Here is a 17,504-nt window from a genome sequence, read left to right on the forward strand (position 1 = left end):
AAAAAAAAAATGACAAAGCCACTGCGGGGGAACTGGGTGAGGATAAGTGGGAGCCCCCCAATACTATCTCTGTGGATTCCTGTGAAGCTGTAATTATTTCAAAAGGTTTTTAAGATTTTATTTGACAGACAGAGATCACAAGTAGGCAGAGGCAGGCAGAGAGAGGGGGAAGCAGGCTTCCCGCTGAGCAGAGAGCCAGATGCGGTGCTCAATCCCAGGACCCTGAGATCATGACCCAAGCCAAAGGCAGAGGCTTAACCCACTGAGCCACCCAGGTGCCCCTAATATATATAAATTTTTAAAAAAGGTTTTATTTATTTCACAGAGTGAAACACAGTGAGAGAAAGAACACAGAGAGAGTAGGAGAGGGAGAAGCAGGCTTCCTGTGGAGCAGGGAGCCTGATATCGGCCTGGATCCTGGGATCATGACCTGAGCCGAAGGTAGACACCCAACGACTGAGCCACCCAGGTGCCCCTAAATATATACAAAAAATTAAAAAAATAAAAAATAATTAAAGCAAGTGCACTTCATAGCATATAAATTGTACCTTAATAAAACCATTGAATGCAAACTTATTTGCCAGCGTTGGAGGTAAGGATCAGGTCCTCACTCAAGTCATCAACGGGAACAGTAAAAGAAAGCATCTGTCCTCTTCTTCAGGTGGAACTGAAGGCCACCTCCAGTCCATCAGGAAAAGCTCTTTTTCAGAACCCTAGCAGATAATAGTTACCAATAATATTTTCCTAGGCATGATTATGGCGTTATGCTTATGCCAGAAAGCTACCTTATTTAAGATTTGTCGGTTCAAGTGTTTAGGGGTAAAGTCCATGTCCCACACTCAGAAATGTTTTATTTTTATTTTTTTAAGTTTTTATTTATTTGACAGAGAGATCACAAGTAGGCAGAGAGGCAGGTGGAGAGGGGGAAGCAGGCTCCCCATTGAGCAGAGAGCCCAGCGCGGGGCTTGATCCCAGGACCCTGAGATCATGACCTGAGCCAAAGGCAGCAACTTAACCCACTGAGCCACCCAGGTGCCCTGAAATGTTTTAGAGAAGTATTTACACGATGTAAATATGACAAAATGTAAATGAATGATTCAAGGTGTTGGTTTGATGGGCGTCCTTTCTAGGATTTTCCTTTTAACTTTGCTGTACATTTAAAATTTTCTAAGTGAAGGGTTTTTTTTGAGTGCCTTTCCTATAAACCTCCTGAGGTCTGACTGTGAAAACACTCGATCTAGCCAGCTTGGATGTGGTCCATTCTTACCCGTTCCAGCCTTTGGCCCCCGCTCTACAGTGACTGAACCTGGGACTGCCCCCCACGCCCCCACAGCTGGGCCAACACCTGTATCTTCTAGATATGGACTCTGGGGCCCAGAGAGAAGAGACATTACCCAGATGCTGCCTGAACTGGATCCACACCCAGGCTGCCCCCATCTGTGCCCTTAAGTACTGTGCTGACACTCCCCCACTTGTCCCCCAACCTGGGGGCCCTCCCTGCCTTGGGACCCATTGACCCTGCCAGGCTGCCACGTGGCCCCAAGGGGGCTCGCAGCCCCCACCAAGCTTCCCTCCACCTTTGCCCTCTTGGAAACTCCACCCCCTGCACCCCAAAGAGCGAGTCTCCAGTGGAGGCCCAGGAAGCATGGCCACACATGTACCCATCAGCATGGCCACATGGAAGGGCATTGTTTTTTAACTTTTTTTTTTTGTTAAGATCCCCCATTTTAAGAGACAGAGAGAGAGAGAAAAGCAGACTCCCCACTGAGCAGAGAGCCCGACGCGGGACTTGATCCCAGGCCAAACTCACTGAGGCACCCAGGCGCCCCGGAACGCCACTGTTTAAATCATTTATTTGGAAGTCGATGCACACACACTCTACCATACAAAAGTTGGAAGCTGCAACAAATCCAGTGCCCAAGGCAGTGCATGGACGCGTAAACAAAGACAAAACCAAGATGCCGCTCTGAGTGATTCGGGAGCAAATCAGAGAGGCCGGGGGCCCCCGGCCCAAGATGACACTCATAGCGCAGGGTAAGTGCAAATGAATGGAATGCAGGGCTGGAGGGGAGGGCCACTCAGGCCTCCCTACCCAGGAGGCTGCTCCTTCCTGGGCACCAACCTTGGAGAGTGGGAGCCCTGGCTTGACACAGGATCCCCCAGCCTGGGGAGCAGGAGGGAGTGTGCAGAGGAGTGGGCTCAGAGCTGATGGGCTGGGCCCGCACGACCCCTCTGTTTCTCCTCTCTCTCCCTGCCAGGACCCCTCTGCCATTCAGGGGCTAGGGGCCCTGGTCTGGGGAACCAGCCTCCGGAGTACAGAGACCAGGGAGGCCTCTGTGTCTCTGGGAGGCTTCTCGGCCTGATAGGGGTAGACCTCAAAATAAAGTGTTAAGGCAATAAATAAAACATCCCACCTCCGGTGAAAACACTGTGAGATAAGCCTGCAGGGCTGACAGCACCCCGCAGATGTGGGGACAACATGGGGATGACTGTTAAGACCAGCCACTGCCCAGCTAGAGCATTTTATGTGTCGAGCCGAAGGCAAAGCGCCTGGCTTAATGAGGGCCGGGGATTCGGTCCAGCCCTGTGTGTCCTCTGACCTTCTTGACGTGGTCCCTGGGCCCCCGCCACCAACGGCAGCACAGGCGACAGGCCTGAGATAAGCCCTGGCTGCAGCCTCCGGCTCGCCCTAGCACCACCCAGGGGTTCCAGGCTCACCGAGGCAGGAGGGTGGGGTGCGAGAACCAGCACCCCCTCCCCTGTCCGTCTTTGGTGGTGGCAAAGGGGAAAGAGAGATAGCTCTTTGGCAGGACAAGGGCATGTCAGAGGACAGCATTCTGGTTTCGTGCTTAGGTTTGCCAAGGGCCCAGTCCCTGCCCAGACTTGAGCACAAGGAAGGTCGACCCGCCCTGTCCCACCCTCCGACGGTCTAGGCATGCCACCCCCCGAGGGGTGCCCCTGGCACTCTGTGGCCCCGCCCTCCCTTTCTGAAGCTGTCAACACTCTGGGTGGTGGCCGGCGGGACCGGGCAGCGTCTCGCCCAGGTTCCTTCTGTCTAGGACAGTGTGGCCTCTGCCGCAGAGCCCTGGCACCCATCTTCCACAGCCTCCTTCATCAGCAGCCCCGGGGTCAGGGGAGGCTGTGGGGTCCCACACCAAGGCCGCCCCAGCTCCGCACGTCCCACCTGTCCTCACAATACCCCTCCCTCTCTCCCACCACCTTCCTCTCCCTCCGGCCCCACAGATCACTGGTCCCGCAGCCGCTTCCCCCAGGGATGGCTGAGGGCAGTCGGGTGGGCTCCCAGGGGCTCCAAACCCTCTCCAAGGCAGTTCGTGGGGATTCCCAAATGAGGACGAGGGACAAGGTCAGGGGCAATCGCCCTTGGCCACCAAAGCCCAGGCTCTGCCGCTGCTGATGGCCGTGGATCTCCAGGCCCTTCCATGCCAACCCAGAGAAGAGGAAACAGCCTTCTCTCTGCGCCCGCCCTCACAGACGAGGCCCTGGCGCCCCACCCCCAACTGCAGGCCTGCCCCCACCGCTACTGCAGCTCCCCCAGGGGCCCGTTCTCTCGCGGCAGTGCCCCGTTGAGGCCCACGCTGCTGGCCACGGGCGCCCCCAAGTAGCCCAGCAGGATTTCGCTGCGGCGCCGGGACAGCTGCAGGATGTCATCCGCCAGCGCCGGCACAGACGTGTAGCGCACGTTGTCCAGGTCGAACATGTCCCGCAGGTACTGCACAATCTGGTGCTGGGGGGCCAGGCTGGCGTCAGCTGGGGCTTTGGGCCACGCTCCCCCACACAGATGCCCTCCAGACCGCCCCAGGCCCCTCCCTGGCTACCGGAGCGCCAGCCCGTCCACAGGCTCCGCAGCCCACCCCATGCTTGCTGCAAACCCACGTGGGTCAGGCTCTCCCCAGGCACCCCCGCGCACCGGACAACCCAGGCAGACCCACATGGGCCGGGCTCCCGCCAGGCACTCCCATGCACCCAACAGCCCAGGTGGGCCACGCCCCCTGTTTACCTTGAAGAAAGCACAGACTTCTGCGAGCTGGGGCTTGGGTCCAAGGAAGCCGAAGGCTAGGACGGGGCTAACGTGCTCCGATACGGAGTAGAAATGAGAGATGAAGCCATCGGGCACCTGGAAAAGGTGGCGACGCTCAGAGCTGAGATGCCGGAAGGGGGCGGCAGCCGGGCCCAGGGGGCCTGGCAAAGAGCTGGCTCAGTTGTGGGCTCGCTGGGTGACCCCAGGCAAGGGATAGGGCTTTCACCTCTGCAGAACGGGGGTAACCTCGAGGCTGCTGGGAGGACTGCATGAGGAGGGGACGGGGTGGGCTCAGCACAGGAAGTGCCCAGTGAACATGGCAGTGGCGGCTGGTATCTGCCAGGCAGCCAAGTCTGGCTAACAGAGGGGAGCCATGGATCGCAGCCCAGATAGAGCAGCCAGTCGCCGCCCGGGGTTGCAGATAACAGCAGCCTGGGGGTGGGAGGGAGGCTGCTCTGTCTGCTCCCCGGGCGCCCTGCCCCCACCAGATGCCTCGACCAAGCCAGGCGCCTCCCCTCCCTCAAGGATGCCCTTTCCCGTGAGTCCTCCCACAGTTCCTGCTGGCCCGTGCTGTGCGGGGTCCTGGGGAGGAGAGGAAGCACAACTCTGTGCATCTCTGCGGTCCTCCTGGTCAAGGGACAGAAAACGGCCACAGGGGGCCAGTGCTGTGGCAGAGGTACAAGAGGTACAGCAGGGCCTGGGGACTTAGCAAGATCTCCCTGCACCAGCCCCACTCCTCTGCCCAGCCCTCCCCACGCCACCCTGCCGCTAGAACAAGGGCTAGTGCACGCCCATTGGTCATCTGAGGTGGGGGCCACGCCCGGGGCCGGAGGGGGTCACTCACCATCAGCAGTCTCCTCTTGGCTTTCAAGACTGACCAGCAAGCAGTGGCCAGAGCCTAAACCAAAGATGGGACCCCGGCCAGGTTTCAGAAGGCCAGGCCAGGCCATGCCTGCAGCCCCGCACTATGTGCCCCCAGCTCCCATCACCCCAAGCAGGAAGACAGGGCTCGGCGGTGCCTCAGCTCTGCTGCCTCCCTCCTCTCAGTCCGGAACTGGCCACACCTAAGCCGGAATCCTGATGCCAACCCTCGTGGCTGCAGGCCTCTGCACTCGCCACGGAACTTCCCCAGACCTCAGTTTCCTTCTCTGTAAAATGGCCGCGACCCAGCACGCCCACCTCACTCAGAGGTTGTGTGGACCCGCAAACTGCATAAAGACCAGCCCCAGGTCACGCCTGCCCCACGGAGCCCACACTCAACTTCTCCCGCTGTTCCTTTTTCTTTCCTGTGTCTTAACTCAGTAAGATGCATGGACACGGGGTAGAATTAACGAGGACCCCGATGCAGAAGGAAAACACCCACCCTGCGGGTTCTGAACGGGGTCCCCTGGGAAGCTGATCCAAAGCAGATACCTGGTCTGCCGAGGTTCGGGAGCTGCATATCATGCGGGGAAGGGGAAGCTGCCCAGAGGGGTGACTGCTGCCTGACGGGTGGGAGGCCCAGGCTTGGTGCTCAAAGCCAGGGAGGGAAGAGAACAGAGTCTGGGCCAAGGCATGGGGGATGGGAGTGCATGTTGGACGCGGAGGGCAGCCACCCACCGTCTCCTTGAAGCTGTCTGACAGCCACCGGTTCCTCAGGACAGCGAGCACCGAGGATGGGGGGTTCTCCAGGTCCTCGAAGGCGTCCATGAGGATGAAGTCCAGCACAATATCAAAGAAGCTCATACACACCACCTGTGAGAGGGCAGGGATGCTCTGAAGGCAGCAGGCCCACTGTCCGGATGGGAAGACCGAGTCCAGAGAGGCGCGGGTGCGTGGGGGGCCTGGGTGGGAACACACGGGTGAGTGGGCACCTCTCCAGGCCACAGTGGGGCACAGCTGGCAGAGCCTGGGCCCGTGGCAGGGCAGGACCCGAGGGCCAGCAGCAGTGATGGGCCCATCTCAGGCCTCGGAATTAAGGTGGAGCTCCACACAGGCACTCCCCCCACTCCAAGGATCTCGGGTACGAGGGACCCCGCGGCCCCGGGGCTTAGCATAAACCGACTCACCCCCCGGCCCTCCAGCTCCAGCCGCGTGGTAGCCCAGGTCTCAGGCCGTAGGGCATAGCCCATCATCTCCTCGTAACTCTCCAGGAAGCCTTTGGGACTCTGTGGGGAGAAGCAGAGCCTGCTGTGGTCATGAGAGAGGTTCCATGGCTCACCTGGACGAGATCCACAGGAACAGGCAGAACAGGCCCGTAGAGGGACGAGCCAAGGCGGGGCTGAGGTCGATGCTGGAGCGGCGGCCATCAAGAAAATCGGGCAAGAAGTGTCCTCTGACCACCGCAATGTGCCTCTCAGAGACCAGGACACGTCTGGGAGAGATCCAACAACAGCACACCCCACGACATCTCACACCAACTCACAACCGGGCACCAAACGCCGCCCGGGAGATGCAAACACTCGACAGCGTGAGCTCACTTTGCAAAGATGCATGAGGACAGGAAGCTGAGTCAAGCAGCCAAAGATGAAAATCTTCGTGCCCCAGGGTGTCCCTGATGAAGCGGGAGAAGCTACGGCCCACACTCCTGGGCCTGCTCTGGGGGAGTCAGTGAGCTCACGCACGTAACACTTAGCGCCTGGACCTAAGTAATGAACAGCGTCTAAGACCTGCTGCTGCTGTTGGCTCACAGGATACATCCCGCACGCTCTGGGGCTGGGAGGTGGAGCTGGGGCGTGTGTCATGACGTGCACACGCAGGGATGTGCACACACAGGGGTGTGCACAGATGGACTTGGGAAGCTGGGGTGCCACGGTCTATCTTCACACGGATCAACATATCTAACTCGTGGTACTAAGAGGGACGGTCCACCAGCACACCCACTCTACAGAAAGGCATGCTGAGGCTTTGGGACATCAGTGATGTGGCCGAGAGCCAGGCAGGATGGAGCTGACACAGAAGAGCACAGGCGGGTTGATGCCGCTCACGCAGAACCCAGGGTAGAGGAGCCACGAGACAGGTGTTCACCAAAATGGAAATGTGGTGGAGTAGGGGACGAATTTTCTTTTTGCTTTTATGTGTCTGTTGGGTTTTGCTAAAATGAATATTTTTGTAATCATTAAAAAAAATAAACAAACCCTATTTTCATTAAGTTTTGAAGAGAATTTGCTAGAATGACCCCAGACCATGCCTTAATCTCTGAGCCTCAGTTGCTTCACCTGTAAAGGGGGACGATGAAGATGAGGGCTTGTGGCCAAGCACGTCTGACACGCTCTCCCCACGTCCCCAGGACACGCTCACGAACACGTTAGTGAGGAGGCTCGGAGAGGGCGCAGGTCTGGCCCATGGACACGCAGCAACGACAGGGGCTGATCTAGCAAGAGCCTAGGTGCTGCCTGCCGAATGGGCACCCTCCCGGGGGGGTGGGGAGTGGGATGGGGTGAGGGTTCACCTGCCTCCACCTGCCTGCAAGGGTCTGACAGGGCATCCGTGCCTGCCGGGGTCCCAGGGCTTAGTGCAGGCCCCGCCCTCAAGAGCTGCCCCCCAGCTCTTCATGAAACCTACACCCCACACTGAGATGAGCAAGGACAGCCGCACCTCCAGGCCCCTTGGGGAGGGCCACGGAGAACGGACACCTGCTAAGCGCCTGGTACCCACTCGGCCCTCACCTGCCCTTCCTTCACATGTGCATTCCTTCCCTGTGTTGGGAGGCCACAGAGAACAGGCCAAGGGCTAGGCTGAGGTCAGGCTAATCTGGGTTCAAAGGCCAACTCTACCCTTCCCTGGCTAAGGGCCCCGGGCAAGCCCCTGGCCCTCTCCTTATCCACCGAGTGTTTCCTTATCCACCGAGCAGAGACTGTGGTCAGGACCAAATCAGCGACCAGAGGTAAAAGACACATGATAAAGTGCTGGGCTCATTGCTGGCTAAACAGCAGCTTCTGGAAGAATAATCAGGAACACTTAGGGAGCACCTGCCCCGTGCCAGGCCCTGGGCCGGGCACACACCTGTGCTGGGGCAGCTGTGGTCCTGGCCCTCGGGGAGCTTGGCAAGTAGTGAGAGAGGGCAACCTGCCAACAGGATGACGGGTCATGGGGCGGCGCTGGCAAGGTCAGCCCGAGGACTCTTGGCAAAGCCCTCCTGGGGAGACAGATGGTTAGCAGGGACTTAAAAGATGGGGAACCCAGGGGAAGGGGAAGGAATGGGGACCAGGGAGCTTCTAGATGCTGGTACTTCCTAGCTTTGGGGCTGGGTATGCAGGGGTTCACCTTTTCACTCATTAAATCCTATAAATACATTTCATATTCCCATGTGTATACTTACAATAAAGCAGCTGACGACAACAGCACTGGGCGGCAGTGTTCGAGGCACAGAGGGAGCAGCATAGGCGAAGGCCCAGATTGGGGAGAAAGTCTGGTACAGGTGTACACTAAGAGCCTGAGGCCTTCGGGGCACCCAGGTGGCTTGGTCAGGTAAGCATCTGACTTTGGCTCAGGGTCCTGGGATCAAGCCCCAGAGTGGGCTCCCTGATCAGTGGGGAATCTGCCTGTCCCTCTCTCATATAAATAAAATCTTTAAACATAAATAAATAGAGTGCCTGGGTGGCTCAGTAGGTTAAGCCTCTGCCTTCAGCTTAGGTCATGATCTCAGGGTCTTGGGATCGAGCCCCCATATTGGGCTCTCTGCTCAGCAGGGAGCCTGCTTCCTCCTCTCTCTCTGCCTGCCTCTCTACTTGTGATCTCTCTCTCTGTGTCAAATAAATAAATAAAATCTTTTTTAAAAAATAAAATAAGGGGCACCTGGGTGGCTCAGTGGGTTAAAGCCTCTGCCTTCGGTTCAGGTCATGTTCCCAGGGTCTTAGGATCGAGCCCCGAATCGGGCTCTCTGCTCAGTAGGGAGCCTGCTTCCTCCTCTCTCTGCCTCTCTGCCTATTTATGATCTCTGTCTGTCAAATAAATAAATAAAATCTTTTTAAAAAATAAATTAATTAAATTAAAATAAATCAATAATGCCTGAGCCCTTTAGTCTGGACAGGGCAAAGGGTGTGTGGCAGCCGGCCACGAAACAAAGTTTGGTCTTTCCCTCAACGGCGGTGGGAACAAGGGAACATTTTCAGGCAGTTGGGTGCTGTGGTCAGAGGCGTGTTTTATTTTTTATTTATTTGTTTTTAGAAGTTTATTTATTTAAGTCATCTCTGCCTCTGACGTGGGGCTTGAACTCATGATCCCGGGATCAAGAGTCTCAGGTTCCTCCGACTGAGGCGGCTGGGTGCCCCCAGAGGTGCATGTTAGAACCACTAGCTGGACGGGTGAGGTGAAAAGGACTCAGGGGAGGGGTGTTCTCAGGGGCTTCGCTCCAACAAGTGGCCTATAAATGTGAAAACTCACACAGCCTATTAATAATCAAGGAAACATGAAAGGATGCATAACATAGATTAAAAGGGTTACTAACGTCCAATTACCGACGCCTTACATTTGATGTCACATAAGGACACACACGATTATGCTGCTGGCTGGCAGGGCATTTCCAAGAGCGGACTGGCAAAACCCAGATGTGCCTGAGACATGGTACTGCCACAACTGGGCTCTGCCCCACAGAAAACCACAGGTCCCTAAAGAGGTCTCTAACAGACGGATCGTAATAGCGGTGCGACAGTGGAAAATCACAACCCAAACGGCCCTTGACTGCAGGACCTGTTGAACCACGGCGAGCCGGCCCGAGGGAGCACTACACAATCAGTAAGAGTGACTGCATCCGCCAACATGAGCCGATAGACAAGATATACTCTTACGCAACAAAACACAGCTGCAGAACAGTCTGTAGGGAACTTAGGAAATTCAATAACCACGTTCAAGATTAGTCCGTGAACCCGGGGAGGAGAAACACAGCCGACTGGGGTGGTAGCTCCCCCTGGCAGGTTCAGGGAGACCTAAGGTTTGCATTTTGGAAGTCACTGAACTATAAAACTGAGTGACCATATCATCAGAAGTAAGAGCAACACAGAACCGTATTTTTCAGAATCAGCACAGGAAACCCCTCCTAAGCCTTTCCCAGCACCCCCTGAGCTTTCAGGATGAAGTCAAAGCTCCTCAGCTTGCTTTCAGATTGGGCTTTTTTTTTTTTTTTTAAGATTAATTTCTTCAGGGGCCCCTGGGTGGCTCAGCGGGTTAAAGCCTCTGCCTTCGGCTCAGGTCATGATCCCAGAAACCTGGGATCGAGCCCTGCATCGGGCTCTCTGCTCAGCGGGAAGCCTGTTTCCTCCTCTCTCTCTGCCTGCCTCTCTGCCTACTTGTGGTCTCCGTGTGTCAAATAAATAAACAAAATCTTAAAAAAAAAAAAAAAAAAAGATTTATTTATTCATCTGAGAGACAGAAGGCGTGAATGCAAGTGGGGTGGTGCAGGGCTGGAAAAGGACGCCCAGTCAAGGGTTCAATCCCATGACCCGGAGATCATGACCTGAGCCAAAATCAACAGACAGACGCTTAACTGCCTGAGCCGCCCAGGCGTCCTGGGCTTTTTTTTTTTTTTAAACAGAACCAAATAGGGGCACCTGGGTGGCTCAGTGGATTAAGCCTCTGCCTTTGGCTCAGGTCATGATCTCAGGGTCCTGGGATGGAGCCCCACATCGGGCTCTCTGGTTAGCAGGGAGCCTGCTTCCCCCCCACCTCTCTCTGCCTACTCTCTCTGTCAAATAAATAAATAAATAAAATCTTAAAAAAAAATTAAAAAAAAAATAAATAAATAAATAAACAGAACCAAATAAAAGTTACAAAAGTTAAAATTAAAAAAGCCAAGGTAGGAAGAAAACCTGAAAAAAGCTACCTTCTCGGCTTTGGTCATCAGGCCCGTCACCATCTGCCGGCCAACCTCCCCGAAGAAAAGTTGGTTGCTCTTGTCTTCTAGAAGACCCTGAGGAATGAGGAAGGGAGGGGAGCGAGCTGGCGGCGAAGTCCGTATAATGGGGTGGGCCCATGACCCATCTGCACAGGGGAGGCAGGTGTGCCCGACGGCCCCCCAGCCCCGGCTCTCTCCAGGTGCCCCCGACACCCACCTCGAAGGCTTGCCGCACACAATGCAGCTTGGCCAGAAAGTCCTGGTCACTGTAGCAGCCTAGCAGCTCAGTCCTGAGGAGCAGCACAGTCAGTCACGCTGGGATCGGGGAGAGCCCTGAGTGGTCCTACCTCAGCCGCGCAGTACAACTGTGGGCGAGTGCCTGCCTTCCTCTAGGCCTCGGTGCCCCCCAAACCGAAGGGAAGAGGCTGACTGGACACCCTCTGAGGGTGTCTTGTCCTCAGTGGCACTGAGCACAGCTGGCAGGTCTGGGCCCTGGGAGTTGGGCTGTCCTCGGGCTCCTTCAGGCCCCAGCCAGCCAAGGACGCAGAGGACTGCTCCCAGCTCTCACCCCTTTTGGGGCACCTGCAGGTCCCCCGGGCTGGCTCCCCTCATCCACACTGGGGAACCAGGACTCTCAACCTTATTTTCAGTCAATGAGCTTTAAACACACGTATTTAAATCCGGAGTCATGGCCAAAAGCTGAGTTCTCAGAGTTTCACATCAAACAGCAAAATTAACTTAAGATGGATCAAAACCTAAAAATGCCACAGATGTGGACGCTGAGGCCGAGGGTGGTGAGGCAACTCGTCCAGGGCCACATGTTCTGAAGAGCCAGAACTTGGAAGGAATCAAGCCAGGGCCCGGCTTCAGGGCCGTGGCAGAGACAGATTACTTCAGGGCACGGCTTTGGAAGAAAGCCCACTGCATTTCTGTGGTTAGATCCCTGTGATAACTTAGAATAAGTAGAAACAACTATTATTTCACTAATTAATTATATTAATTTGCGGTTGTTAGTTGTAGGCCTGCCTGTCTTAGAACTCCAGGCCTTTCTAGACCCTCCCTGGCTGGGCCACGAGCCGCCGCTGGGGCACTGCTGGCCTCTCTGGCCTCTGGCCGCAGGGGGACAGGGCCCGCCCCACCAGCCCCTGCTCCCTGCCTCCTTCCCACGCACTCGCCTGAGGGTCCGGCACGGCACCCTGCCCTCCTTCACCAGCTGTAGGGCCTCTTCGTAAGCCGCAGCCGGCCTGGACAGTGGGATCAGGTCATCTCCCGCCTGCAGGGACTCAAAGAGCTGGGGGAGGGCGCACAGGAAGAGGAAGGTGGGGTCACGGCCTGTGGAGTGTGGGGGCCTGCCCAGGGGACACCCTAGTGGTCAGCCTCTCAGACAGGCTGCTGGAGGGAACACTGACCCAACAGGCAGGAGGCCTCGATCTGAGTCCAGCTCTGACTCTCAGCGTCCCCACCTCCGCCAGGGGCCTGACCCAAAGGGACCATCGACTGGACAGGTGCCCACATCTCACGCCAGGCAGGTGGCTGGGCCTGACACACGTGGCCATGACAGGAGACTAATGCCAAGCCGTGGCCACGCAGTGTAAGACGGGAGAGGTCGGCATGCGCCGGAGCCACGGGGTGGGGGAGACCCCGGCCCTCCCCCACAGGACCCAGGACCCCAGCTTCTCACGCCTCCCTGTCTCCAGCCAGTGTGTGGGGTCCCTGGGGAGCAGCACTTGGAAACTGCCAAATTTTGCTCCTGTCAGAGGAAATGCCTTCACTTTCCCACGACCCAGTGCTCATGGTGACGGTCCCACGGGGCCGGCTTCACTCCCCACCCCCCTCTCTGCCCCTCGACCCCGCCCCCCTCACCTCAGTAGCGGAGAAGAAGGAATCCTCAGAGGTCAGGCTGTCCTCATCATCCGCCCGTAGATGCAAGGAGCCCTCGGTCAGGGGCAGCATGAGGGTCCTCTCTGGCAAGAGCAGGAAGAGAAGGGCTGAGCTGAGACTCCGAAATCACCGGGTTTTTGGGAACGCAGCGCGCAAGGTGACCGACGCCTGATGATGGGCTGGCTGGGGCCGCCGATCGCACAGCTGCCGTGTACTGAACACATATGCGAGAAGATTCTGGGCTCAGTGCCTCAACAGAAGGGCTTCTTTCGATGTTCCAGTATTGCTGGAGGTGGGCACAGTCAGGTGTGGAACTGGGCTGCTGAGGGGGACTGCCCATGGCCATAGAGCCGCACCCCAAGGCCCGAGGGCTCCTAAACTCTGCTCAGACAGGCTCCGCCATACTGTGTGGCCCTGAGCGACCGGACTCCCCTCTCAAACTTAACCACTGATGACAGAGAGCTCAAGGAACGCATTGGTCGTGGACTCGGTGTTTCTAGCCTCCTCTGCCCAGGGGCTGCGGGGTTCTGGGCCTTCAGGGCATTTAGGAAAGTTCTGTTGAACAGATAACCAGAGGCCATGGCCTTAAGGGCCCCACCAGCCCTCTCTGCCGCAAGGGGAGGCCAGAGGATGCAGGGTTCCTCTCTGGGGAAAGCCACTGGGGATAGGCCGTGGGAGGATGTGTCACTGTAACAGGTCCTCGCCAGGCCTGTGTCACCACTGGCTGAACTGGAGAGCTGGACACAGGAGTCTGATGCTCTCCCTCAGAGCTGAGAGCACCCAGAGAAGGGTCCTGGGGTCCACTCACTGCATGGGGTCTGGCACACCGTGGGCACCAGCACACTGGTTGTCCAGCCAAACAGCTTCATTCTCTTTCCCTGATGTCACATGCCTTGACCTCAGTCGGGGGTTGGGGGACCAGCAGTAAGACCTGTTTTCAACTAACCTCCAGATGAGCCATCCCTTCTGCCCGCCTCGTGCCCACAGAAGAGGGCTCGAATCAAAGGCCTGGAACCCTTCAGGGGAGATGTTGAAACACATGCCTGAAGGCCTGCTCCCGAAGGGATGGGCCAAGGCACAGTGGCCGGAGACTCTGGGCCCCACCAAGCCCTGCTGCTGCCTACCACATAGAAGAACACTCTGGAGCACCTGGTTGGCTTTGCTGGTACTGCATGTGACTCTCAATCTAGGGTTGGGGGTGTAGAGATGACTTAAAAATAAAATCTTAAGGGTGCCTGGGTGGCTCAGTAGGTTAAGCGGCCACCTTGGGCTCAGGTCATGATCTCAGGGTCCTGGGATGGAGTCCCACATTGGGCCCTCCGCTCAGCTGGGAGTTGGTTTCTCCCTATCACTCTTCCTCTGTGCTCTCTCTCTCTCTCTCAAATAAAGGAATAAAATCTTAAAAAAAAAATAAATAAATAAAATCTTAAAACAAAGAAATAAACAAAACAAAGCTTCTCTCCCTTAAGGCCTGTTCCCCATCTACGTATAAGGTACCGATCGAATGAGGTCCAAAGGCTCTGAGGATTCGGAGAGAGCCACACCCCAGTTCCCTTGCCACCTGCTACCTCCACCCTGTCTCTCAAGCCCTGTCCCACCCCAGCCTACAAGCAGGCCAGCTCACCAAGGTCCAGCAGCACGCTGTCGGTCGGGAAGGTGGACCCAAACTCCTCCTGCAGGTGGTAAGCCCGGTGTAGCAGGGACTCCAGCTTCTCTGCAAACTCCCTTCGCTGGGACTCTGGCTGCAATTAAGACAATGAACATCAGCCCGGGCCCTCCACACTCCCCAGGCAAACGGTCTCCCCTCACCAATGACAGGGGCGGGAAAGGGGAACAGGATCTGGGACCCAGCAGCAGGAGCAGACGTCTGGAGTGGAGCTGCCCAACGTAGGAGCCACCAGCCACGTATGGCGAAGGAGCCCTGGGAATGTGGCCCTGGGAATGTGGCCTTCTTCTATACATGTCCCCTAAGTATAAACACACACCGATCGCAAATACTTAGTACCAAGAAACCACAAACAAAAATACTCTAAAACATCTCAGGGCGTGTGGGTGGCACACTCAGTGAAGCGTCTGACTCTTGGTTTTGGCTCAGGCCATGATCTCGGGGCCGTGGGATCGAACCCCCACATCAGGCTCTGTGCTCAGCAGGAGTCTGCTTGAGCTCGGCTCTCCCTCTCTGCCACTCCCCATTGCAAGCGTGCGCACGTGCAAACACACTCTATTTCAAGTAAATATTTAAAAAGAAATAAAATAAGGGGTGCCTGGGTATCTCAGTCAGGTAAGCATCTGCCTTCAGCTCAGGTCATGATCCCGTGGTCCTGGGATCAAGTCGTACGTTGGGCTCCCTGCTCATCAGAGAGCCTGCTTCTTCCTCTGCTCCCTGTTCATGCTCTCTCTATCTCTCTCTAATAATAAATAAATAAAATATTTCAATGAAGCTCCACGTTGATCACATGTTGATATGGTAATATTCTCCATATACTAGATTACATAAAATGCATTATTAAGGGACGCCTAAGTGGTCAGTCAGTTGAGCGTCTGACTCTTGATCTGAGCTCAGGAGTCAGCAGTTCAAGGCCCACATTGAGCTCCACGAGCTCCACACTGGGCATGGAGCCTACTTAAAATAAATAAATAATAAAATGTATTATTAAAATTGATTTTACCAGTTTCTTTTTTGCTTGTTAGTGTGGTCTCTAAGAAATTTTAAATGAGCTATGTGACTTCCTACTGAACAATGCTGACCTGGGCTCTGACCCCAGCACCACCAGCTCCAAATGGTATGACCGCAAGTAAATTACTTCCTCATTCTAAGCCTCTGTTTCCTTACCTATCAATGAGATGAGAGTACCTACTTCCAGGATTTTGGGGGAAACAGGAAGGAGAGCAGGTATGCAAATCATTCCATGCAAGCCTGGCCTGTGGTGATGGCCGGTGTTGATTATTATAATCATCATTATGATATAATATATAACATATATAACACATAAACTATAATACATAATCTATAACATGTAATGTACATATATAACATAGCATGTACGGATGATAATAAGATCATTATCATAAAAGCACGGTCAGGATCCCAGAAAGAGCTGGGTTCAAATTCCACTCTTAATACAAATTGTGCGTGCTTGGGAAAGTGTTGCGCTGAAGACACAACAGCCTCCTCCTGCCCTTGGCTTCCAGGTTGGTATGTGCAAAGGAGGAGGCACCGCACCTTTGATCCCAGCAGCTTCTCGGCCAAGAGGCCAGGCATAGGTAGGCCCAACTCCATTCTCTACCAAGGCTGCCAGAGCCTGCACCTGTATGTAACCAGACCCCAGGGAGGAGCCGAAGGCCAGCTCGAGCCTGCGGCCTCTGGGGACAGAGCTGGATGGGCTCAGAGAGTACGCAATGCTGGAAATGGCTCCTACACACAAGAGCTCGTCTAGGATCAGGCACCTGCTATTCAGCCTTGCAGCACCCTTGAAGGCAGGCATGGCCGTGACCCCGATTCACAGAGAAAACGCAAGGATGTTAAGTGGCCCAGCTCACTCAGCTAGCCCCCCAGTAAGGCTCATGGAATGCTGGGACCCCGTCCGCTTTGCTCAATTCCCCGCCAGCGCAGCCGGCACAGCCCCATAGCTTTGGCGAAGGTCTGTGTACTCTTTCTCAGTCAAGTGGCCTCGGGTTAGGGACCAGTTTCTTGGATGTCACACCCAAAGTGCAAAGACAGAAGAGAAAAGATACACTGAACTCATTGAAATTAAAAACCTCTGTGCTTCAGGGGTGCTTCCCTGGCTCAGTCGGAGACACGAGCGAAAGATGAAGAAAACAACTTTTGTGCTTCAAAGGATGCCATCAAGCAAGTGAAAAGACAATCTGCAGAATGGGAGAAAGTATCTGCAGAGCCTCTCTCTGATAAGGGACTTATATCTAGGATATACAAAGAACCCTTACAATTTAAGAATAAAAAGACAGGGCACCTGGGTGGCTCAGTGGGTTAAGCTGCTGCCTTCAGCTCAGGTCATGATCTCAGGGTCCTGGGATCGAGCCCCGCATCGGGCTCTCTGCTCAGCGGGGAGCCTGCTTCCCCCTCTCACTCTGCCTGCCTCTCTGCCTACTTGTGATCTCTCTCTGTCAAATAAATAAATAAAATCTTAAAAAAAAAAAGAATAAAAAGACATAACTACTTGTCTGTGGATAGACACTTGGGCTGCTTCCATATATTGGCTATTGTAAATGCAAGTATCCATCCAGAGATGAATGGATAAAGAAGTGACATATATATATGTACATACACACATATATATACACATATATATATGTATATATATATATATCACATATATATGTATATATACCATAAAAAAGAATATTATTATTCTTTTTTATTCAGCCATTAAAAAAGAATGAAATCTCCATTTGCAGCAACATGGATGGATCTACAGAGTTTAAAGTCCAAGTGAAATAAGCCAGAGAGACTAAAACCCATAGGATTTCACTCATTTGTGGAATTTAAGAAACAAAACAAATGAACAAACTGAAAAAAAGACAAAAAACCCCATCAGGGGCGCCTGGGTGGCTCAGTGGGTTAAGCCGCTGCCTTCGGCTCAGGTCATGATCTCAGGGTCCTGGGATCAAGTCCCACATCGGGCTCTCTGCTCAGCAGGGGGCCTGCTTCCCTTCCTCTCTCTGTGATCTCTTCCCTTCCTCTCTCCTACTGTGATCTCTCTCTGTAAAATAAATAAATAAAATCTTTAAAAAAAAAAAAAAAAAAAAAAAAAA

General features: G+C 54.8%; 1 protein-coding gene across 3 annotated transcripts in view; it reads right to left on the reverse strand.

The window, feature by feature from the left end:
• Positions 1–1,834: 1,834 nt before the first annotated feature.
• The window catches only part of MIGA2 (mitoguardin 2), a 26,520-nt gene continuing 10,850 nt past the window's right edge, over positions 1,835–17,504 (reverse strand). For all 3 annotated transcript variants that reach the window (XM_059410582.1, XM_059410581.1, XM_059410580.1), the window contains exons 7-16: positions 14,356–14,473; positions 12,714–12,814; positions 12,026–12,141; positions 11,068–11,140; positions 10,839–10,925; positions 6,088–6,186; positions 5,639–5,773; positions 4,884–4,937; positions 4,019–4,135; positions 1,835–3,745 (exon numbers count right to left, since the gene is read on the reverse strand). In XM_059410582.1, coding sequence (XP_059266565.1) covers positions 3,539–3,745; positions 4,019–4,135; positions 4,884–4,937; positions 5,639–5,773; positions 6,088–6,186; positions 10,839–10,925; positions 11,068–11,140; positions 12,026–12,141; positions 12,714–12,814; positions 14,356–14,473 — 1,107 coding nt within the window. In that variant the 3' untranslated portion in view covers positions 1,835–3,538. The remainder of the gene's footprint in view (positions 3,746–4,018; positions 4,136–4,883; positions 4,938–5,638; positions 5,774–6,087; positions 6,187–10,838; positions 10,926–11,067; positions 11,141–12,025; positions 12,142–12,713; positions 12,815–14,355; positions 14,474–17,504) is intronic.

This window comes from Mustela nigripes, chromosome 9 (genome assembly GCF_022355385.1).
Source record: "Mustela nigripes isolate SB6536 chromosome 9, MUSNIG.SB6536, whole genome shotgun sequence".
NCBI lineage: Eukaryota > Metazoa > Chordata > Mammalia > Carnivora > Mustelidae > Mustela > Mustela nigripes.